The sequence below is a fragment of the Rhinoraja longicauda genome, chromosome 2 (assembly GCF_053455715.1).
Source record: "Rhinoraja longicauda isolate Sanriku21f chromosome 2, sRhiLon1.1, whole genome shotgun sequence".
Classification (NCBI taxonomy): domain Eukaryota; kingdom Metazoa; phylum Chordata; class Chondrichthyes; order Rajiformes; family Arhynchobatidae; genus Rhinoraja; species Rhinoraja longicauda.
The window spans coordinates 60,975,907-61,001,305 of NC_135954.1; the positions used below are offsets into that span (position 1 = coordinate 60,975,907).

The 25,399-nt window shown below is 43.1% G+C and overlaps 1 protein-coding gene across 2 annotated transcripts in view; it reads right to left on the reverse strand.

Moving 5' to 3' along the window:
• Positions 1–9,885: 9,885 nt before the first annotated feature.
• The window catches only part of lars2 (leucyl-tRNA synthetase 2, mitochondrial), a 99,836-nt gene continuing 84,322 nt past the window's right edge, over positions 9,886–25,399 (reverse strand). For both annotated transcript variants that reach the window (XM_078419869.1, XM_078419859.1), the window contains exons 20-21: positions 23,682–23,809; positions 9,886–14,129 (exon numbers count right to left, since the gene is read on the reverse strand). In XM_078419869.1, the coding sequence (XP_078275995.1) occupies positions 13,953–14,129; positions 23,682–23,809 (305 nt within the window). In that variant the 3' untranslated portion in view covers positions 9,886–13,952. The remainder of the gene's footprint in view (positions 14,130–23,681; positions 23,810–25,399) is intronic.

The window sequence follows — 25,399 nt, forward strand, 5'->3', positions numbered from 1 at the left end:
AGTACAGCCAGTAGGTATTGCTTTTGGTGGTGGAGATGGGGGGAGGGGTTTGGGGCAGTGGAACAAGGGCAATATTGTAGAGAACAAAAGAGGGAGACAAAGATGTGTACATATACTGTTGCAGAGTAAATGAAAAATCTAAAAGCCAACCTTAGACAGAAACGTAAATACATTCTGGCATGATGTACTATTGTTCAAAATCAATTATTACTGATTGCCATTGCCTTGCTAAGTCAATTTACCCTAATGTGTTTGTTGTCTAAATCCTGTTTGTTTCTGCAGCACTAATTGAATTCCAAGTGTCAATACGGGATAAAGCTGGAGATTCACTGGAATCACCCAACATGGCTACTTTGTAAACCAGGCACAAAGATACTGAGTCCCATGATCTTCCACTGGAGCTCAGGAATCCAGATAAACAAATGCCTGAGTTGGGATAATATCTCTGCAATTTTGTGAAAGAACTAGAATCTTGCTAAATGCATCCCCTGAAATGGAAAAGTAATTGAAAAAGAAGATGTTGTGGAATGCACCAGATACTGTAATATAAAAATTGAGGGAAGTGTGGAAAGTGTGGATCCCAGGAATGAGTAGGTTAGCCTATGATGAGCATTTGTCAGCACTAGGACTGTATTCGCTGGAGTTTAGAAGAATGAGGGGGGAACCTCATTGAAACATACAGAATAGTGAAAGGCTTGGATAGAGTGGACGTGGAGAGGATGTTTCCACTAGTGGGAGAGTCAAGGACGAAAGGTCATAAAGGATGTTCTTTTAGGAAGATGAGGAGAAATTTCTTTAGTCAGAGGGTGATGAATCTGTGGAATTCTTTGCTACAGATGGCTGTGGAGGCTGTCAGTGGATATTTTAAAGGCAGAGGTAGATAGATTCTTGATTAGTACAGGTGTCAGAGGTTATGGGGAGAAGGCAGGAAAATGGGGTTTGGAGGGATAGATCAGCCATGATTGAAAGACGGAATAGACTTGATGGGCCAAATGGCCTAATTATACTCCTATCACTTTTGACCTTATGACCTTATGAAAGTATGAGAAAACTCTGAAGTCCAAGATGTGGTGAATAAGTGGATGTTGAAGCAACATTGACCCACTTGCTGTCCTTTGCCACACCCTGTGGGAGATTGTGACAATATTCCATCAGTTTGAACTCAAAATGCATTGAAGGGAACAGAAAATGGAGGATCATCTCGCTCTAAACACCATCATGCATCTAATGGAATGGAAAATAAACAAAGATAAGATGCATGCAATACATTTCTAATCTGCAGCACGGAATGAAACCTGCATGTTATGGATTAAACAAAGGACGCATTGTCCCATTAGGTTTATTCCAATTGACTTGGTTTTAAAAATAAATTTCAGCTCTACAGAATTAGAGAATACCAGAGGTCATTCGTCCGGCCCTGTTTGTTCCTGTTTTTTCAAAGAGAAAAGTGGTTGCTTCTATTCCACTGCTCTTTCCTCATTGACCTACTGCTCTTTCCTCATCGACATTCTCTTTCAAGTACAGTAAACCCTCATTATCACGGTGCCCGTTATTGCCAATTGTCCGCTGTAACTGAGTGTAATATATGGCATTTTTCACGTGTAGAGACCCAACAATAAAATTTAGGCTAAGCAGGAACTGCACTGACAGAGGTGCCTTTCTTCAGCTGAAACATTAAAGCAAAGCCTTACCTGCCCTAAGGTGCCCTAAACTACAAAGCTCCAAGGCCTCAAAACAGGCACTACTGAGGAAGCGGCTGGAAATGGGGTCACAAGCACGGCCGAGGCAGCGGCTCCAGGTGGTGTCGACATTCCGGCCTGGCAGTAGGTCTGTCCGCTATAACCAAAATCCGTAACAAACAGGTCCGTAAAAGCAAGGATTTACTATATATATCCAATTCTTTTTTTAAGCTTACCACTGAAAACAGTGTCAGTCAATTCATTTCAAATCCTAATCACTTACAAGGCAATGATGCCTTCCTCATATCAAGTTAAATTGAATTTATTGCCATATGCACAAGTACAGTGAGGTAGAGGGACAATGAAAATCCTGCTTGTAGCAATTTCACAGGCATACAGACAGCCCACGCATCAAATTATACAAGACTGTGAAAAGAAAAGGACTGCAAAAATAAGACATTAGTGCAAAACACAATTAGAAACATGTCCATGGTAGTGCAAGAGGTGTTCTATTGTTCATGTCACCTCTGGCTCTTTTGCCATCTGAAATATATAGAGAAATGCAAAATAGGGAGGGGCAGTAATTGAAGAACTTGGGGGGGGGGTCAAGCAGATAGATCTAGCAATTTGACAGGTCATAATCAGGAAATAATTGATTCATTGATTCAGACAGGGTATGGGACTATACAAAAGCAGGGAAGTTGTACTGAAAAAAATAAAGCTGTAATTAGACCATAACAAGAGCAATGCCTTGGGCATCAAAGTTTAGAAAGAGCATGAAGGTCATTGAAAGGGTGAAGAGGAAAATGTATAATAATACTTCTGACAACGTTGCAAGGTATTTTTGTAGAAACTGGGATTGCTCTCTGAAGCAAGGGCAATTAAGAAAAGATTTGAAATTGACGTAGAAAAGTTTGTATAAAATGACAAAGAAAGTTTGTTTCCATTGACTGGTGGCACACAAACTAATAAAATTCAATTTATTGTTTTAGAAAAGGGATGCAGGCAGGAAGTGTAGTAGAATATTTTAATGCAGTGAGTGAATAGACAATTGGTGCAAGAGTAGGCCATTTGGCCCTTCGAGCCAGCACCACCATTCAATGTGATCATGGCTGATCATTCTCAATCAGTACCCCGTTCCTGCCTTCTCCCCATACCCCCTGACTCCGCTATCCTTAAGAGCTCTATCTAGCTCTCTCTTGAATGCATTCAGAGAATTGGCCTCCACTGCCTTCTGAGGCAGAGAATTCCATAGATTTACAACTCTCTGACTGAAAACGTTTTTCCTCATTTCCGTTCTAAATGGCCTACCCCTTATTCTTAAACTGTGGCTGCCCCTTATTCTGTACAACTGCAGAAGGACCTCTTTGCTCCTATACTCAACTCCTCTTGTTATGAAGGTCAACATTCCATTGGCTTTCTTCACTGCCTGCTGTACCTGCATGCTTCCTTTCAGTGACTGATGCACTAGGACACCCAGATCTCGTTGTATGTCCCCTTTTCTTAACTTGACATTATATTGAACTTATATTCCTGGAAATGGAGATCAATAATTTCAGAAGGAAATTGAATAGGTGCTTAAGAGAAGTACATTTGGAGAACTTCAGGGATGGGGCCGGTGAATTGGATAATCCGCTTTATCGACCAGTAATGCCTCAATGAGCCAATTGACCTCCTTCTCTGCCACAGTGACTTAATGAAATTTTTCTGCTCTCCTTCAAAATGATGCAATGTAATTTGTATGTCCCCACAGTGAGCAGACAGGACCCCGGGTTAGCATATAATTTGAAAGCTGGGACCCCCAATAATTCCGCATTCTTGGATGGAGGTTAAAACTGTTGCTGAAAACTGAAACCACAAGGAGAGTGCTAAAATTGTCCAGGATGACATCCCAGAATGTTTGTGCTTTTGTCACTGAAGTGAAACTCAGCCCACAAGCTTCTGACTCAGACTAGCGTGAACCAAGCAATAGCGAGCATTAAACCTTTATTCAGGACCAAATGGCAGCAAAATAGCAGGAATGCAAACGCTGGACTTTCTGAATTGCAAAGCTCATTACTAATCAGGAAACTAATCTGATACATCTATGGGCTCATTCAATGACTGAAAGGCTTTGGGCTGTAGATCACATTTCTGGTTCAGGTATTCAATGAGATCATAGTTGATATGGCCAGTTGCAGTCAGAGCACTAACCCATAAGAACACAGCACATCCCTTCTGTCAGGGCACATCATTACTTTCCGGATTCAAAATTATATAAAACAATTTCACATACCTCACTTTTTCTTTTGTATGAGAATTGTCCCCTTCTTCCTCTCTGGGTTATCCACCTGTCATATTGATGCAGCGTTTCCTCTCCTGGGCGATTCTAGCACTCTCCTTTTGGTTTCAGTTTTCAGCAACAGTTTTAACCTCCATGTCCTAACCTTAATATGTCCCATTGTTTGTTTTCATCACGGTGTTCTCGATAGTTTATTAAACAGGTGGCTACATAAACCGTGGCATAACCTGATCAGAGATATTCCTTTTCTTAATTCCAAACCTACATTTAAACTGTTTTCTCACTTTCCCAGTTCTGGCAAAGGATCTTTCACTTGATATGTTGACTGTTTCTCTTTTCATGCTTGTGAACCTGCTGAGTCCACCATTTTCTGTTTTTATTTCATTTCGTCACAATCCGCTTTTGCTGCCTCCAACATGTCACGTTGTTCATCCTGACATCAGCACTAAATGAGCAGAAATCCAGTGGGAAGACCAAAGCTGTCCATTTTGGTCACTCACACTGCCCCCAAGCTACTGACTCCTTCCTGACTAGTGTTTAACCCATACAGTTCACAACTTTGGTGTCGTGCCAGATATGTATTTTGTGCCTCACATTCATGATATCACAAGATATCTATTCCCCTTCCAATAACCCGTCACAGCTCATCTGCTGCTTGCACGCACACCTTCAGTACCTCGAGATTTAACAACTCCAATGCAATCATGGCCACCCTCCCCATTCTGCTCCATTAAGCATGAGTTCATACAAAATGCTCCTGCCCATTTCCAACGCACAGCAAATTCTGTTCACTCTCCACACGTGTTCACGGAAGAACGTTTACTCTGTTGAATGGTCCTTTGATTTTATAATCACCATCCTTGATGTTGGGTTACGTTCTCAACATCATCCTCAGCACCACCCACTGCACCCCAATCTCCTCCTTTGGCTTTATAACCCTCCGCAGTCCTGGTATTTTGACCGTCTGTGAATTTAATCACTCAATCACTGGCAGCCATGCCTTCAGCTGCCAAGGGCCTCATCACTGAACCTTTCATCGTAGACCTCCCTGCCGCTCTACGTATCGTGTGGATTACATTCCTACGACCAAGATTTTGTAATCCATTCCAACGTCTTTGGAAAACCAAGAACTACACATGCTGGAAGTATGAAATAAGAATAGAAAATGCTGGAAACAGTAGCAGGTTTGGTAGCATCTGTGAAAAGTGAAAGAGGGTCAATATTTCAGGTCAAAGGCCCTTCGATGGAACATGGACAAATGGTCCGCAAACTGAAACATGAACTCTCTTTGCCTTTGTACAGATGCTGCCGGACCTGTTGATTGTTGCTTGCATTTTCAGTTAATAATTTCTGCTGTGGCAATGCTCCAATTTCTCTTTCATAACATTCCTGTTGCTACATTAAATACAGTGCATTAATGGAATCAGCTGCTGTCATTTACTTACTTGGAACCTCTACTGAATAATATTCAATCCACAGACATTTCTAGCACAGTTCATTTCGCAATATAAGATATTCTTCACAGAAAGACATCTACAGATGGGAAATGAATGGCAGCAGATATTTTGTTAAATTATTTTACATTTCCACTGTTCTTATTAAGAGATGATAGCCTTCATTGTGTTTCATAGCCAAGTAGATAGCATTAAAGTACAATCACTGTTGCACTATAGAAAATACAGCAGCTACTTTGCATTCAGCAAGCTCCCATAAAGAGTAGTGTGATAATGTCAAAAAGTCTGTTTTGGAAATGCTTATGAATGACAAATATTGCCAAGAAAAGCAGAGAAAACTCTTCTTAGAAATAACGCCTTTGGATATCTTACATCCATCTGATGGAGCATTTGGGGCCTCATTTCAATGTCTGATATGACAGAGCACATCTGACTGAAGCACTTACCTCCCCTCTCCCCCTACACCAATACACGCTCACATCTCCTGACCACCACCGCACTCTACAGGAAGCAACAACATCTTTGAGCTCAAGACACTGGACTGGGACTCAAACACACATTCTGACTCAGAGGTGGCAGTGTTACCCACTGAGTCATAACAGTACTTCATGACGACCGCACCCGAGACAGCTGTTTCTGTCAGTATTGCTCAACACCCAGTTTGAGATGTATTAGGTCTGTGTCATGATATTTAAAAAAGTATGAGTTCAAATGTTACTGTAAATACCATGAGAGGCATTGCAGTTAGACATCTGAAAATAATTATATTTGCATGACTTACATTACAACCTTAGAATGCAATATTATGCCGCATAGTAAAAAAATACACAAGCATTACTCAATAAACATGGTTTATAGAGTGGTGTCTATTTTCTGTCAAACAGGCTGGAGACAAGGGGGAAAATATAATAAGAAAAGGATCAAGGGAAGAGGTATTAGAGGTAATTTAGCTTAGTTTAGAGATACAACACGGAAACAAGCCCGTCGGCCCAGCCAGTCCACGCCAACCAGCAATCCCTGTACAACAGCACTATCCTACATGCTAAGGGCAATTTATAATGTTTAACCAAAGTCAATTAACCTACAAACCTGTACGTCTTTGGAGTGTGGGAGGAAAGCGGAGCACCCAGAGAAAACCCACGCGGTCACGGGGAGAACGTACAAACTCCATACAGACAGCGCCCATAGTCAGGATTGACCCCGGGTCTCTCGCGCTGTAAGGCAGTAACTCTGCCACTGCACCACCACAATAACTAGGAAAGGAAAAGGTATCGAAGAACCATTTCCAGTATCAGCTGACAGGAAAGGGAGAAATGGAAATAAGGGCAGAGGAGTTGGGTTTCATGGACAAATGGTCACGAGAAGGCCTGATTTTATTCCATTCACGGTGCTAGATATGCTGTCAAGAGCAGCAATAATTGCCTGTCCTTAACTGTCCTTGCAGTCAGCTGCTCTTTTTTAAACCTCTGTCGCCTGTGTTTTAATGACGCAAGTACTGCTGTTAGAGTAAGAAAGATTAAACACATCCCCATTAAAGAAGCAGAAACATATTTCCAAAACACCTCCCTGTCTGTGGCATCATATACCAAAGCCCGATCTATGTTTGAGGTACAGCACTCATCTTCCTTCTGGGAACATTGCAGCCTTCCAGATTCAAAATCAAAATCTATATGACTAACTCACTTTCCCTCGGGCAAAAAACAGTGATGAAAGAACTCAGCAGCATCTGTGGAAGGAATGGACAGACAACATTTCAGGTCGGGTGCTTCTTTATAATGATATTCCATTATCCACCTGAGATGCTGCCTGACCTCCATCCCTTTGTTTCTGCCTCAAGATTCCAGCATCTGCAATCTCTTGAATCTCCAACTCACTTTCCCACTCTGCATCAGAACGGGCAACTTTTGCTATAAATTAAACATCTGTAATACTGGAGACACACGGAACTCTCGGTGCTGTTTTACAAAAAAAAACAACAAGTGCTGGAACGGTCCCAACCCGAAACATCATCTATCCAGAGATGCTGCCTGACTTGCTGAGTTACTCCAGCACTTTGTGTCTTTATCTGTGATACTGCGACACTCTTTCTCTTTTTATTGATGCAGCCTGATTTGCTGGTCAGAGTTACTGCCTGACCTACTTAGTTACTCCAGCACTTTGTATCTTTTATGATAGTTATAGTGCTAAGCCCTGCATTTCACTCCTTTTCATATTCTTTTGTGTTCTTACTGATCTTAATGCGGATCTTAATGTGGATGATCAACCATGATCACATTGAATGGCAGTGCTGGCTCGAAGGGCCGAATGGCCTACTCCTGCACCTATTGTCTATTAATCTCCAACAGCCTTCAGTTCACACTTCTTGTTCACTTTCTCTCAACCGCTCCAGTAACCTATCAAAAAGATGATTTCTACAACCTATCCCCATGGCAACACTGGATTCATCCAACCAGAGGTGTCCCCTTGGTGCTGTCCACCCCTCCATACATTCCCTCTTTCCCAATCGCGTCAAAGGCTCTTTGAACTGAAACCTTAACTCTGTTCCTCTTTCCACAGAGGCTGCTTGACCTGCAGAGCGTTTCCAGCATTTCATTTTTCTTTAGTTTAGATTTTCAGCTTTTGCAGTTATTTTGTATTTTCAGGACATTTGTAGATAGATAAAAATGATTTCTAAAAGAACAGTTGAAAGGGGAAAAGAGGTTAAGGTTAACCAAGGAAAGTTCCACAGCAGTGCTAAGTCATGATATAAAGTGGTTGGTGATTTGGAATCAGTTTAGGTTGAAATCATGAATATCAGGGCATTGATGGGAGTAACCTATAGACTCCCAAAATCTGACCTCTCAATAAACCAATGCCTAAATGGGGAAATATCAAGGGCATTTTTCCCTCTCCAACTTCCACATTTGGAATTCTACCATATCGTGATCACTACCCCCTCAAAATCTTTAACTACATGATCCCTAATTAATCCTTTCCACAGGACCAAATCTAAAATAGCCTGTTCCCAGATAGGCTCCTTAAAATGCTGCTCTAAATAGCCATTCGTTACACCATCCACAAATTCGTCTTCAATGAAACTCTTGCTAGTTTGTTTCAACCAATGAATTTCTAGGTTAAAATCATGAACACCATAAGTCCATGCTAGTATCTTCAATTTAAAAAAGGGCAATTATAATGGTATGAGGGAAGAGTTGTCTAAGGTGGACAGGGTAAAAGAGCTGAGAGACAGGCCAAATGACCAACAATGGTAACTATTCAACAGCTGATCTGTAATGCTCAGCCAAAGTTTATTCAATCAGAAAGTTGGATTCCATGAAAAACAGGCACATTCCAAGGTTAACAAAGGCGGTAAAGGATAATGTTAAATTGAAATGTGCAAAGAGTGGAAAGTGCTAGTGGTAAACCAGAGAAACAAGGAACTGCAGATGCTGGTTTACAAAGAAAAACACAAAGTGCTGGAGTAACTCAGTGGGTCAGGCAGCATGTTTGGAGAACATGGATAGGTGATATTTTAGGGTGGGACCGTTCCCACCCAAAACATCACCTATCCCTGATGAACCAGAGGACAGGGAAGTTTTAGGATTCAACAGCAGAAGACTAGTTTCAATGGAAATACAAATAGGCAGAGAATAACTAAAGTAAATGTGGGGCCTCCAAAGAACGAGACTGGTGAATTAACAACAGCAAACAGAAATGTCAGATATATTGAGTTATATTTTTGCATTACTTAACCATGACATGCCAACCATGCAAATATCGCAAATGTATCGGATGCGGTAATTTCAAATAACATGGTAGAACTTACAAAATGCCTATTAAAATATATAAAGTATTGGATATATTCAAAAGGCTAAAAGGTGGACATATCATCAGGGCCTGATGGACTGCATGCTCGGGTTTTAAAGGAAGTAGCTGCAGAGATATGATTGAAATTTGGTTGAAATTTTTCATTACTGACAAAACTTTGGGAGCATACCAGAAAATTACATAATGTGATCCCCTTGTACAAAAAAGTAGAAAGGCAGAAGGCAGGCAACTACAGGCCAGTTAGCTTAACTATTATTAGTAAAATTCGGGAGTTAACAAAGAGGAAATAGCTGCTCATTGAGGAAAGATGAATATAATTAAACCAAGACAACATGGCTTCATGAAAGGTACATCATGCTTTGAGGATGTAACAGAGAGAATTGTTCGAACGGAAACTGTAAATGTAGTGTATTGAGATTTCCATAATGCATTTGGCATGGTGCCACATACAGTGCCCTCCATAATGTTTAGGATGAAGACCCATCATTTATTTATTTGCCTCGCTACTCCACAATTTGAGATTTGTAATAGAAAAAATTACATGTGGTTAAAGTGCACATTGTCAGATTTTATTAAAGGGTAATTTTATACATTTTGGTTTCACCATGTAGAAATTACAGCAGTGTTTATACATAGTCCCCGCCCCCCCCCCCAATAATGTTTGGGACACATGGCTTCACAGGTGTTTGTAATTGCTCAGGTGTGTTTAAATGCCTCCTTAATGCAGGTATAAGAGAGCTCGCAGCACCTGGTCTGTCCATCACCTTTGGAAACCTTTATTGCTGTAAATCAACATGAGGACCAAAGTTGTGCCAATGAAAGTCAAAGAAGCCATTATGAGACTGAGAAACAAGAATAAAACTGAATAAGACACACCAGCCAAACAGGCGTACCAAAATCAACTGTTTAGAACATCATTAAGAAGAAAGAGCACTGGTGAACATACTAATTGCAAAGGGACTGGCAGGACAAGGAAGATCTCCACAGCTGATGACGGAAGAATTCTCTCTTTTATAAAGAAAAATCCCCAAACACCTGTCCAACAGATCAGAAACACTCTTCAAGAGTCAGGTGTGGATTTGTCAATGACCACTGTCCGCAGAAGACTTCATGAACAGAAATACGGAGGCTACACTGCAAGATGCAAACCACAGTTCTGGAAAAAGGTCTTGTGGACAGATGAGACGAAGATTAACGTATCAGAGTGATGGCAAGAGCAAAGTATGGAGGAGAGAAGGAACTGCCCAAGGTCCAAAGCATACCACCTTATCTGTGAAACCCAGTGGTGGGGATGTTATGGCCTGGGCATGTATGGCTGCTGAAGGTACTGACTCACTTATCTTCATTGATGATACAACTGCTGATGGTAGTAGCATAATATATTCTGAAGTGTATAGACACATCCTATCTGATCAAGTTCAAATAAATGTCTCAAAACTCATTGGCTGACGGTTCATTCTACAGAAAGACAATGATCCCAAACATATTGCTAAAGCAACAAAGGAGTTTTTCAAAGCTAAAAAATGGTAAATTCTTGAGTGGCCAAGTCAATCATCCGATCTGAACCCAATTGAGCATGCCTTTTATATGCTGAAGAGAAAACTGAAGGGGACTAGCTCCCAAAAATAAGCATAAGCTAAAGATGGCTGTAATACAGGCCTGGCAGAGCATCACCAGAGAAGACACCCAGCAACTGGTGATGTCAATGAATCGTAGACTTCAAGCAGTCATTGCATGCAAAGGATATGCAACAAAATACCAAACATGACTACTTTCATTTACATGACCTTGCTGTATTCCAAACATTATGGTGCCCTGAAATGGGGGAGGGGGGTCTATGTATAAACACTGCTGTAATTTCTACATGGTGAATCCAAAATGTATAAAAGTGGCCTTTATTACAATCTGACAATGTGCACTTTAACCACGTGATTTTTTAAACTTACAAATCACAAATTGTGGAGTACAGAGGCAAATAAATAAATGATGGGTCTTTGTCCCAAACATTATGGAGGGCACTGTAAGAGGCTGGTGCGTAAATTAAAAGCCGAAGATATTGTTGGAAGTGTGTTAGCGTGGATTGAAACTGGCTATTTCATTGAATATAGAATTGGACGAATTGCTCCTTTTAAGAATGGGAGATAATTACTGGAACACCACAGGAATCAGTTCTTGGCCTACAATTGTTCAATATTCACACAAATGACTAGGAGGAAAGAACATTATGTAATGTTTCCAAATTTGCTGATGATATGAAAATTGGTGGACAGATTAATATCTACATGGCGAGAGACTGCAAGTAAAGAAAAGAGGGATCTAAGTATTCCCCAATGTGCATGAATCAAAACAGCTGGTGGCCATGTCCAATATGGAGTTAAGAAGGCAAATTATATTTTAGCCTCCGTAGCAAAGGGCTGGAGTTTAAAAATAGGGAGGTTTGTTGCAATTATACAGGATGTTGGTGAGGCCACACCTGGAATACCGTGTATAGTCTTGGTCCCCTATTCTAAAGAAAATATATAGTAAAATGGTGGCATTACAAAGGGTATTCACCAGACGAATTCCTGGTATAACAAGAGTATTTTGTTGCCAAGTGATACTAAATACTTTGGGCTTGTATTCCTTAAGAATAAAGAGTGACCTTTTACAAACATACATGATCCTAAAGGGGCTTAACAAGATAGATGGCGGGATGTTTTTATTTGATGAGAGTCTCAAACAAGGGGACCCAAGTATAAGATAAGGGATCAAGCATTTAAAATGAGGTACATAGAAATTTCTTCTCACTGAGGTTGTTGAAGCTCAAGAATTCTCTGCATTGGCAAATGGTGGAAGCTGTACCATTAGAAATATTTAAGGTGGAGATTGATAAATATTTTACGATTCGGGGAATATGAGGGATATGCAGAGTAGTTGAGATCGGCTGGGGTCATCTATTGTCATATGCTGAAATCAAGGACAGGCTTGAGGGCCCATTGAACTAATCCTGCTCCTACTTTGTGTTCATTTTTTTTCCTTCTCTTTCCTCGTTTTCATGACAGGTCTGAGGCCTGAAACATTAATTCTGCTACCTGTCCTGCTGTCTCCAGAATTTGTTTTTATTTCAGGCTTACAGATTGTGCAGTTTTTTTTCCCTTATCACCAACATATTTTTCTCGGCAATCACAAAATGCTGGAGTAACTCAGCAGGTCAGGCAGCATCTAGGAGAGAAGGAATGGGTGACGTTTCGGGTCGAGGCCCTTCTTCGTGTCTCGACCCTTGAGACTTTACTGTGAAATTTGTAACAGATATTAATGTGCATTAACAACACAATACTCGTCAAAAAACTCCAAAAAAACCCATGCCGTAATGAAAATCCAACATAGAGATCGAGATGTCAAAGACTGGATAGACTAGGCTTATACTCACTGGAATTTAGAAGACTGAGGGGGGATCTTATAGAAACATAAAAAATTCTTAAGGGTTTGGAGAGGCTAGATGCGGGAAGATTGTTCCCGATGTTGGGGAAGTCCAGAACCAGGGGTCACAGCTTAAGGATAAGGGGGAAGTCTTTTAGGACCGAGATGAGAAAACATTTCTTCACACAGAGTGGTGAGTCTGTGGAATTCTCTGCCACAGAAGGTAGTTGAGGCCAGTTCATTGGCTATATTTAAGAGGGAGTTAGATGTGGCCCTTGTGGCTAAAGGGGTCAGGGGGTATGGAGAGAAGGCAGGTACAGGTTACTGAGTTGGATGATCAGCCATGATCATATTGAATGGCGGTGCAGGCTCGAATGGCCTACTCCTGCACCTATTTTCTATGGGTAAAACCATTATCTTTATCCACAGATGCTGACTACATGGTATTTTGAGATTTTCTGTTTTTATTACTGATTTCCAGGACTTGTCTTTTGTTTTTGTACAAAACACTGTTACATAAAACTGTTAAAACCAATTGGAGAGATGCAGTCTGACCCGCTGAGTTACTCCAGCTTTTTGTGTCTATCATCGGTTTATTTTAACCAGCATCTGCAGTTCCTTCCTACAGAAATAATCACACGTTATTTTTTCATTGAATGGGGAAAGTGAGCTTGTTTGTGCAATATTATTTCCAAAAATGAACGTATTATTTTATTATCTCATCATTGAACAAAAACTCCTGGTACTTTGTTTCGCTTGATGTGAATCCATTGTGTTTGCAAAATAATTGAAGATGATTGGAACATAAAATCTGGAGAATTTTAACATTGCACAATATTTGTCCAAAGCACTTTGATTACACAAACCAACAACTTCAGTTTCGTATGTAAACAGAATATACTCAGAAAAGTGTCATTGATGTGAAACAGTAATGTTGCTTCTCTCTCCATTGATACTGCCTGATATGCTGTGTTTATCCAGCCTTTTCACAGATTTTGAGCATCTGCAATTGTTGACTTTCAAACTTCGGTCTTCTGTCCATTGCAGCAGCCAGTGTTCTATTACATGTCCTATACTCCAGCCAAGAGGAGTGAATGATCAACATTATTACTGATACCGTAGCATTTCGTCAAGGAGATAAGGCATCATCTGTCTGCCTTGTAAGTCCCCACCTTTACTGAAGGTTTCCAGACTGGAGTAAACAGCTGATATCAACAATATACAAACCATCAAAACGATCTTGGTAATTTGAGGGCCCACCTCTTGATATCCTTGCAATGTTTAAAGTGATGACAACTCACACCTGTCACAAGGGTTGCATTCACAGGTTTATCATTCCACTAGAAAGTTGATGAGAGTGGCCCTGGGAGAAAGGATGGCTCTCTTGATGAGGCGACCCTGCAGCTGCCTGATCCCTAATTCACTCTGAAGGATCAGCTCTTGCACCCGCTCTGCATTCGTCACCACTTGTTGGGGCACATTCACCGAGCCACAGACCTTGTTGTTGATCTGTTGGGGAAGAGTTGAGCAAAATTGGTCACAGACATACTTACATTGCATTATCACTCTTAACATCAGCAAATATAAATTAGACGTGAAAGATGCTTTTCAAATTACGGCCTTTTGCAGACAGATTTCTCCATGGGTCATAAAAGCCACTTTCAAGATTTCCACTGTGGCCATGTTGAGTAGGGCAGCTTTGAAGCCCAAGTGCTGTGGTGGTCTAAGAGTTGGCTTTGGTGAATTTGAGCTTCGGTGAGGACGGCGAGCAGACAAAGGTAAAGGCAAAGTGGGTCTTTTTCTTTTTCTCAGTTTTCTTCTAATGGCAACAAAGTCAGTCAGTGGAGTGGTGTGTGCTTCCTTTCAAATGTGGGAAATCAAGGACTAGTCAGGTATCCCTGCCAACTTTGTTTGCAGGAAGTGTATCCAGCTGCATTCCTCTCAGACCCCATGGATCGATTGGAGCACCAGTTGATCACACTGAGCATTTAGGAGGCAGAGAGTACAGTGGCATCAGGGAGGTGGTCACTCTGCAGGTTCAGTCAGGTAATTGGGTGACCATCAGGAGAAGCAAGCAGGTGGTGCAGGAGTCCTCCGTGGCTAAACCCCTCTCAAACAAGTACAGGAGTATCCAGTACCAGGATATTATTGGGGGGGGGGGGGGGGGTGAGAGGGGGAATAGCCTCTCGGGGGAAAATATCAGCAGCAGCGATATCAATGGTGCCATGTTTGGTTCTACTGTAAAACTGGGTAGAGCAAAGACTTGAAAAGCAATAATGATAGGGGAGTCTATGGTCATGGGAATAGATAGGAGATTCTATGGCCATGAAAGAGACACCAGATGATGTGTTGCTCCCTGGTGTCAAGGGTGCCTCACAACTGGCCCAGGACATTCTGAAAGGGAATGGTGAGCAGCAGAGGTCGTGGTCCATATGGGTACCAACAACAGAGGAAGGAAGAGAGATGATGTCCTGCAAAGAGAATTTAGGGATTAGGTGTGAAACTGATAAGCAGGATCTCTAAGATTATAGACACAAAATGCTGGAGTAACTTAGCGGGTCAGGCAGCATCTCTGGAGAGAAAGAATGGGTGATGATTCAGGTCGACACCCTTCTTCCTAGGATTATTATCTCAGGATTACTCCCTGTGCCACGAGCTAGCCACGAGCTAGCAAACCCAAGGACAGAAAGATGCTACAAATATCAGCATGGCCAAGGAGCTGGTGCAGAGGAGAAGGTGGGCGGGGGGGGGGGGGCTTCAGGTATATGGACCACTGTGTTCTCTTTCAAATAAGATAGGATCTAAACATAGCACAAAAAGTAAGGAAATTTGTGTTTGGTAGATTATTTCTTTGTTGTAACAATGCTTCTTGGCAATAAATCTTATACCGTTGGAAAGCCTGTTTATTTCCCTTTTAAATGGTGCCACATTTGTAAGGAACATGCATTTGTGGGATGAGCAGCAGAGCTGAGTATATGGGTTGCGCCCATGAAAAATTTGCCAAATCTTCTCTGCCAATGCCAAACAGCTTATTCTGCTGTTGCTATTGACTCTTGTTTTGAGCTTCTGGTACCCCCAGGTGCTGACAAGAATGGGATGCCATCCCACAACAGTGTGTGACCAGGCTGGTGACCAGCATGAGGAGGAGGTGCCAGGCTGTTATGGCTGTGTATGGTTCTTCCACACGCTACTGTGGCTCCTGTTTATTAAATGAATAAATTGTTAAATTGCCAATATGTTGTTTCTTCAGACTTCAATCATCCAATCCACCAAACAACACCGAACAAGAGTCAATGGCAGAATAAGCTGTTTGGCATTGGCAGAGATTTGGCAAATTTTTCATGGGCGCAACCCATATACTCAGCTCTGCTGCTCATCCCACAAATGCATGTTCCTTACAAATGTGGCACCATTTAAAAGGGAAATAAACAGGCTTTCCAACGGTATAAGATTTATTGCCAAGAAGCATTGTTACAACAAAGAAATAATCTACCAAACACAAATTTCCTTACTTTTTGTGCTATGTTTATACATGAGAATGGGTTGCATCTAAACAGGAACAGCACCGATATCTATACTACCATCGTAGAGTCGGTCCTCACCTTCTCCATCATGGTCTGATTTGGCTCAGCCACCAAGCACAACATCCGGAGGCTGCAGCGCATCGTTCGATCGGCTGAGAAGGTTGTTGGCTGCAACCTTCCCCCCATTGACAAACTGTACACTGTAAGGGCCAGGAAGCGAGCTGGTAAGATCATCTCTGATCTCTCTCACCCTGGCCACAAACTTTTTGAAGCACTTCCCTCTGGAAGGCGACTCCGAACTGTCAAAGCCACCACAGCCAGGCATAAAAACAGCTTTTTTTCCCACGAGTGGTGGCTCTACTCAATAACCAAAAGTCTGTGGCCTCCTTTTGCTCTGGTATTTTATTTCATTCACTTGTTTAAATTATAATGTTTTATTCTTAATGTTTTATTCTTAATTGTTTACTGTATGTCGTGTTGTTACTTGCGAGAAAAGCACCAAAGGCAAATTCCTTGTATGTATACATACTTGGCTAATAACATTTATTCAATTCAATTCAATTCCTGGTGGTGAAATTTTCTAGTGGTACTCAGAAGGGTTTAAAGTAGTCAAGGGTTGGGATGCAAAGCAATAGTGTGGCGTATATGGAAATAGAGGCTGATACAGACAACAGGTAGAGGCAAGTCAAGGAGCGAGGAAGGTCTAATAGACTAATCTGCATCTAATGTATGAAGCCTAATGGATAAGGCAGATGAGTTCAGGGTTTGGGCTGCTACATGGGTCTGGGATATTATAGCCAGAGTGGAAACATGGATGGGAGAGGGGCAGAACTGGCAGCTCAATGTTCCATAGGGCAGACACTACAAGAGAGACAGAGTGGCAGGTAAGAGAGGAGGCAGAGTTGTTTTTTGGATTTTGTGGAACATGACAGCAGCACTTGGGAGATCGCCCAGTGAGGCAATATGAGTGACAATGAAGTGTGCAGAGATGGCAAAAGGTTGATTATACTTTGAAGGATTGAATCCAACTTGAATCGGAGCAAAAATGTAATTCACGAACATACTGGTACTGGTGTCTCAACAAGGAAAGGTCACAGCTATGCTGAGGACTGTAAGGCGTGGTTGAAATGGATAGCATTTTCTGCTTTCAATTCTGAGAGGATTTCAAAAAAGCAGTAACTACGCCTAGCAGAGTTGGTCCTCACCCTCAACAACTGACTCCTCCCACTTCCTCCAAGTCCAAGGCTTAGCTATGGGCACCCGCATGGGCCCCAGCTATGCCTGCCTCTTTGTAGAGTATGTTGAACAATTCCTGTTCCAGGCGTACACTGGCTCTATTCCCGAACTCTATCTCCGTTCCATTGATGACTGCATCGGTGCTACCTCCTGCACCCAAGCAGAACTCACGGACTTAATCAACTTCACCACCAATTTTCATCCTGCACTCAAATTTACTTGGACCATTACCGACACCTCCCTTCCCTTTCTTGATCTCAGTCTCCATCACAGGAAATAGACTATTAACTGACATCTATTACAAACCCACCGACTCCCACAACTATCTCGACTACACTTCTTTCCATGCTGCTTCCTGCAAAGACTATCCCTTACTCCCAATTCCTCCGTCTACGCCGCATCTGCGCCCAAGATCAGGTGTTCCATACTAAGACATCTGAGATGTCCTCATTCTTTATGGAATGGGGACCCCTCTCCCATCGTAGATGAGGCCCTCACTCGTGTCTCCTCGGTACCCCACAGCTCCCCCTTGCTCCCACTCCCCCTAGTCGTCGCAACAGAGACAGAGTCCCCCTGGTCCTTACCTTCCCCCCCATCAGCCATCGCATAACATATCATATCATATCATATATATACAGCCGGAAACAGGCCTTTTCGGCCCACCAAGTCCGTGCCGCCCAGCGATCCCCGCACATTAACACTATCCTACACCCACTAGGGACAATTTTTACATTTACCCAGCCAATTAACCTACATACCTGTACGTCTTTGGAGTGTGGGAGGAAACCGAAGATCTCGGAGAAAACCCACGCAGGTCACGGGGAGAACGTACAAACTCCTTACAGTGCAGCACCCGTAGTCAGGATCGAACCTGAGTCTCCGGCGCTGCATTCGCTGTAAAGCAGCAACTCTACCGCTGCGCTACCGTGCCGCATATAACACATAATCCTCCAAAATTTCCGCCACCTCCAACAGGATCCCACCACTAGCCACATTTTCCTATCTCCACCCTTTCGCCTTCTGCAGAGACCGTTCCCTCCACAACTCCCCGGTGAACATCCCTTCCCACCCAAATCACACCCTCTCCAGGTACCTGCCCCTGCAACCGCAGAAGATGCAACACCTGTCCCTATACCTCCTCCCTTGAATCTGTCAGGGACCCCGACAGTCCTTTCAGGTTAGGCAGAGGTTCACTTGCACCTCCTCCAACCTCATCCGCTGTATCCGTTGTTCAAGATGTGGACTCTTATACATCGGCAAGAACAAACGCAGACTGGGCGGTCGTTTTGCGGAACACCTTCGCTCAGCCTGCCTGAACCTACCTGGTCTCCTGGTTGCAGGACACTTTAATTCTCCTTCCCATTCCTACACAGACCTTTCTGTCCTAGGTCTCCTCCATTGTCAGAGTGAGGCTAAACACAAATTGGAGGAACAGCATCTCATATTTCGCTTGGGCAGCTGACAGCCCAGTGGTATGAATAGTAATTTCTCTCACTTCAGGTAGCCCCGACATTCCCTCTCTCTCTATCCCTCCCTCACCCATGTCACACGAGCTTCTCTTTTCACCCTACAAACCGCTAACAATGGCCTGTTTCCTTTATAATCATCACTTTTTTGCATTTTGCAAAGCTCTACGTCGTGGCGGACCCGCAACTCATTGAAGTGCGGGGAACGAAGGTGAGGCCTCTATTGAGGACCGACCTTTCCGTATCGGAAACGGGGAGGTCAGGGGGAATGGAGAAGACACGACAAGGGAGGGGGTTGGGGTCAGAGGAGGGTCAGGAAGTGGACAAAGGCAGATGTGAGATTTGGTGGGGGGATGGTGGGTGTTCAGAGAGGAGGGGGGCGCGAGGACTATTGTATGGGTGGGGTGTGGTCGGGATAACCTGGTTGGAAGAGAGGGAAGGGGAAGATCCATCACTACTGAGGTTCCCTGTAGAAGGGGGGGAGCAGTAGGACCCAGCAGAGTCTGCATCATGGAGACTGTGGGCCTGGTGCTGTGCTTGGGACTCAGGTGAGGCGACGTGTCCGGCCCACTGGAGGGCGGTGGAGAGGCGGGGGGCGGCGGTGAGGCGGGGGGGGCGGTTGAGAGGCGGTGAGGCGGGTGGGCGGCGGTGAGGCGGGGGGGCGGTGGAGAGGCGGTGACACTGGTGTAGGCCCGTGGGGGGCTGGAGTAGAGATACGGGTCGGCGGCAGCTGCATCGGTGATCCTGGGGAGACAGTGGAGGTTGGTGACAGAGGCGGCAGTTTCGGAGGTCCGGTCCTGGGATCAGCCGGGAAGGCAGTGAGGGTTGGAGAGGTGGTGGATGTTGGTGCTGCTCCTCATGGCGGCGTGGCAGTGGATGTTGGTGCTGCTCCCCATCTATATGTCTTGTTTCCCTTCTCCCTAACCAGTTTGAAGATTGGGCGGCCACGGTGGCGCAGCGGTAGAGTTGCTGCCTCACAGCGCCGGAGACCCAGGTTTGATCCCGACTTCGGGTGATGTCTGTACAGAGTTTGTACGTTCTCCCGTGACCTGCGTGGGTTTTCTCGGAGATCGGTTTCCTCCCACAATCCCAAGATGTGCAGGTTTGTAGGTTAATTGGCTCGGTGTATGTGTAAATTGTCCCTTGTGTGTGTAGGATACTCTTAATGCACGGGGATCGCCTAAGGGCCCGTTTCCACACTGTATCTCTAAACTAAACTAAGGGGTCTCGACCCGAAATGTCACCCATTCCTTCTCTCCAAAGATGCTGTCTATCTCTAATCTCTAGTGTATAGAAGATTGAAATCTGTCCTCATTATCAATGGTGTAGATGCAGGAAGGAGTTTCCAATAGCTGAGGAGTCTAGAACTAGAGTCCAAATTTTCCAAATAAGAGTGAAGCCATTTCGGACTGAATCAAGGAGCAGCACTGTTTTTCTGAGCAGAATTAATCTTTGTCATTCTTTATCTCGATGTGCTGTGGAAGTATAGTCATTGATTTTATTGAAAACAAAGACACGAGATTTCTGGATTTTAGAGGAATTGAGGAATACGGGGAATGAGCAAGAAAATAGTAATGATCAGCCACAATCGTACTGAATGCTGAAGCAGTCTCTCGGGGCCATAAACGTCTGCTCCTGCTCCTATTTCTTATGCTCTTGCAAAACCATATGGTGAGAAAATTAAATTCTGTTTAACCATTGTCACTGCAGAATTCCAGCACTCCAGAATTACAGGCAAAGTTTTTGGCATCACAAGAATTTGAATCACAAGCTCTCAAATATACAGTAGTAACTGGCGATGTCTAAGCGACAATATTTGCAAGGACACCAGGTATTACTCCCATGATTTGCAAATAATGTCAAGGATATTTTTAATATTCAAATGGGAGTCTTAAATAAGGCCTTGGTTCAAAATGTCATCTGAAATATACCATTTTTGACAGCATGGTACTTCCCTCCAGACTGCAACAGAGCTCTGCCTGAATCTTGTGCTCAAATCTCCAGAGGGTGTCTTGAGGGAAATATTATTTTGATGCTCCTGGGGGCTTACTAATTAACCCAACCTGCATGTTTCTGTTGGTTTTAGCTTCTCAAGTTTCTGACTAAAATGCAGAAAAGGAATCACATCTACCGACCCAGATATTACTTGGACCAAGGGAAGGGGCACTGTCAGCCACTGCAATCTAGAACTACAGCAGCAAAACTATATTTCCTTCCTATACTGGGATAAAACTTTAAACTTACGAAAAAGTGATCTCCTTTCTCACTTTTCTCCCCAATTGCAATCATTACGATTCAAACAAAAGATGGATATCGGGGATTACAGAGGCATGAGGCAGGAGCTGGCCAAAATTGACTGGAAGGAGGCCCTAGCAGGGAAGACGGTAGAACAGCAATGGCAGGTATTCCTGGGAATAATGCAGAGGTTGCAGGATCAATTTATCCCAAAGAGGTGGAAAGACTCTAAGGGGAGTAAGAAACACCTGTGGCTGACAAGGGAAGTCAAGGACAGCATAAAAATTAAGGAGAGGAAGTATAACATAGCAAAGAAGAGTGGGAAGACAGAGGATTGGGACTCTTTTAAAGAGCAACAAAAGTTAACTAAAAAGGCAATACGGGGAGAAAAGATGAGGTACGAGGGTAAACTAGCCAATAATATAAAGGAGGATAGCAAAAGTTTTTTTAGGTACGTGAAGAGGAAAAAAATAGTCAAGGCAAATGTGGGTCCCTTGAAGACAGAAGCAGGGGAATTTATTATGGGGAACAAAGAAATGGCAGACGAGTTAAACCGTTACTTTGGATCTGTCTTCACTGAGGAAGATACACACAATCTCCCAAATGTTCTAGGGGCCGGAGAACCTAGGGTGATGGAGGAACTGAAGGAAATCCACATTAGGCAGGAAATGGTTTTGGGTAGACTGATGGGACTGAAGGCTGATAAATCCCCAGGGCCTGATAGTCTGCATCCCAGGGTACTTAAGGAGGTGGCTCTAGAAATAGTGGAAGCATTGGAGATCATTTTTCAATGTTCTATAGATTCAGGATCAGTTCCTGTGGATTGGAGGATAGCAAATGTTATCCCACTTTTTAAGAAAGGAGGGAGAGAGAAAACGGGTAATTATAGACCAGTTAGTCTGACATCAGTGGTGGGGAAGATGCTGGAGTCAATTATAAAAGACGAAATTGCTGAGCATTTGGATAGCAGTAACAGGATCATTCCGAGTCAGCATGGATTTACGAAGGGGAAATCATGCTTGACAAATCTACTGGAATGTTTTGAGGATGTAACTAGGAAAATTGACAGGGGAGAGTCAGTGGATGTGGTGTACCTCGACTTTCAGAAAGCCTTCGACAAGGTCCCACATAGGAGATTAGTGGGCAAAATTAGAGCACATGGTATTGGGGGTAGGGTACTGACATGGATAGAAAATTGGTTGACAGACAGAAAGCAAAGAGTGGGGATAAATGGGTCCCTTTCGGAATGGCAGGCAGTGACCAGTGGGGTACCGCAAGGTTCGGTGCTGGGACCCCAGCTATTTATGATATACATTAATGACGTAGATGAAGGGATTAAAAGTACCATTAGCAAATTTGCAGATGATACTAAGCTGGGGGGTAGTGTGAATTGTGAGGAAGATGCAATAAGGCTGCAGGGTGACTTGGACAGGTTGTGTGAGTGGGCGGATACATGGCAGATGCAGTTTAATGTAGATAAGTGTGAGGTTATTCACTTTGGAAGTAAGAATAGAAAGGCAGATTATTATCTGAATGGTGTCAAGTTAGGAAGAGGGGATGTTCAACGAGATCTGGGTGTCCTAGTGCATCAGTCACTGAAAGGAAGCATGCAGGTACAGCAGGCAGTGAAGAAAGCCAATGGAATGTTGGCCTTCATAACAAGAGGAGTTGAGTATAGGAGCAAAGAGGTCCTTCTACAGTTGTACCGGGCCCTGGTGAGACCACACATGGAGTACTGTGTGCAGTTTTGGTCTCCAAATTTGAGGAAGGATATTCTTGCTATTGAGGGCGTGCAGCGTAGGTTCACTAGGTTAATTCCCGGAATGGCGGGACTGTCGTATGTTGAAAGGCTGGAGCAATTAGGCTTGTATACACTGGAATTTAGAAGGATGAGGGGGGATCTTATTGAAACATATAAGATAATTAGGGGATTGGACACATTAGAGGCATGAAACATGTTCCCAATGTTCCCAATGTTGGGGGAGTCCAGAACAAGGGGCCACAGTTTAAGAATAAGGGGTAGACCATTTAGAACGGAGATGAGGAAGAACTTTTTCAGTCAGAGAGTGGTGAAGGTGTGGAATTCTCTGACTCAGAAGGCAGTGGAGGCCAGTTCGTTGGATGCTTTCAAGAGAGAGCTGGATAGAGCTCTTAAGGATAGCGGAGTGAGGGGGTATGGGGAGAAGGCAGGAACGGGGTACTGATTGAGAGTGATCAGCCATGATCGCATTGAATGGCGGTGCTGGCTCGAAGGGCTGAATGGCCTACTCCTGCACCTATTGTCTATTGTCTATTAGTCCATTGATCAACCATGGTAGAAAATGGATGAAATTAGAAATGAATGGCCTTCAAGACAATGGCCTTCTGTTACTTCAAGACAAAATTGATGCCAAAGGCTTGTAGCTGTTGATGTAGGGCAATCTTTCACCCATCTTGGAGATGCAAGGAGAAGATCGCCTTGGGAACAAAATAAGTTGGAATGCTTCACATATGCGAAGAAAAGAGCAAAAAATTCTGAAGAAAAAGAGGAATGGTACAAAAAGTAAGAGTTAGAAATGGGTATACCGTGTGGAAAAGTTATTTCACATTTTCGCTCTTACCCTGACTATCATCTGCACAGTGTCTGGCTGCTGCAGATACACTGGGTCCACCCTTGGCCATTGTTGAAGAAGCACGTCAGTGTTCCATTGACAGTGGGTGGAAAGCTTATTTTGAACACTGGAAAGACCTGAAAAGCAAAGAAACACATTAATTTGTGCATCAATGTAAAGTTAAAATTATAGTTCCCAAAAAGACTTTAGCTGGTGATGGTGATGATGGCAACACCTTGAGGGAACTAATATTTATTGATCACAGGCCATGAGACAATGGAGAACCATGGTGCCATTCCCTCTCAACATCATACAGAGAAATTCAGTCATATCAGACTCTGAATGATGTGACTTTAATATAAATTATACTTTTGAGTGTTTGCACAATTATAAAAGCAAAAACATGCATTCCTTGAGTGCCTTTCATTATCTCTTACAGCCATGAAGTGCTTTTTATAGGTGAGTTGCTGCTGTAGATTTAGGAAATATAGCAGCTAATTCGCACAACACAAGCTTCCAGATGGGGTTGATTTATTAGCTTTTAATATTATTCCAAATAATAAACCAAATTAACTGGTAGGATTGACCACTAGATTTCAGCAAACCAAATTTGGATATGGTGCTCCTATAAACATACCAGTCACATGTTCTATGAACTATATTTTAGGATTCAACTAGGTGGATTTAAATGCTCAATTGGGATAATATTTAAACAATTCTACTAAAACCTTTCACTGCACCTCACACATTAGTTTCTTTGACCCTATCTGCTTTACATTTTAGATTTATTTTTCGCTCTTCAAAGTGACTTAGGTTACTACGGTGAAGATGGCGCTGCAGGTATTTTCTTTCAAGAAGTGGAAATTAAAATGGCAAATGTAGAGTTGTACTGCTTGAGTATTTACCAACCTGGTTTCCAGAGGAGTATCAGGAGTCAAGGTACAAGGTTTGCTAGAAGAGCCTACTGGGGGTGCCCATTTGTTTTCCACGTACAACATTCAGTGAACTATCTGAGCAATTCTCATAGTCCATAAAATAAAGAGAGCAGCTAGAGGAATTCAGAGGGTCAGGCAACATTTGTGGAGGGAAATGGACAGTTTACATTTTGGGCCGATACCATTCATCCTGACTAATCTTCTGGAATTTCGTGATGCTTGACTAATCTGGAATTTTTTGAGGATGTAACTAGGATAATGGACAGGGGGGAGCCAGTGGATGTAGTGTACCTGGACTTTCAGGATGCCTTAGACAAGGTCCCACATAGGAGATTAGTGGGCAAAATTAGAGCACATGGTATTGGGGGTAGGGTACTGACATGGATAGAAAATTGGTTGGCAGACAGGAAACAAAGAGTAGGGATAAATGGGTCCCTTTCAGAATGGCAGGCAGTGACTAGTGGGGTACCGCAAGGCTCGGTGTTGGGACCGCAGCTATTTACAATATATATTAATGATTTGGATGAAGGGATTACAAGTACCATTAGCAAATTTGCAGATGATACAAAGCTGGGTGGCAGTGTGAACTGTGAGGAAAATGCTATGAGGTTGCAGGGTGACTTGGACAGGTTGTGTGAGTGGGCGGATGCATGGCAGATGCAGTTTAATGTGGATAAGTGTGAGGTTATCCACTTTGGTGGTAAGATCAGGAAGGCAGATTATTATCTGAATGGTGTCAAGTTAGGAAAAGGGGAAGTACAACGAGATCTGGGTGTCCTAGTTCATCAGTCA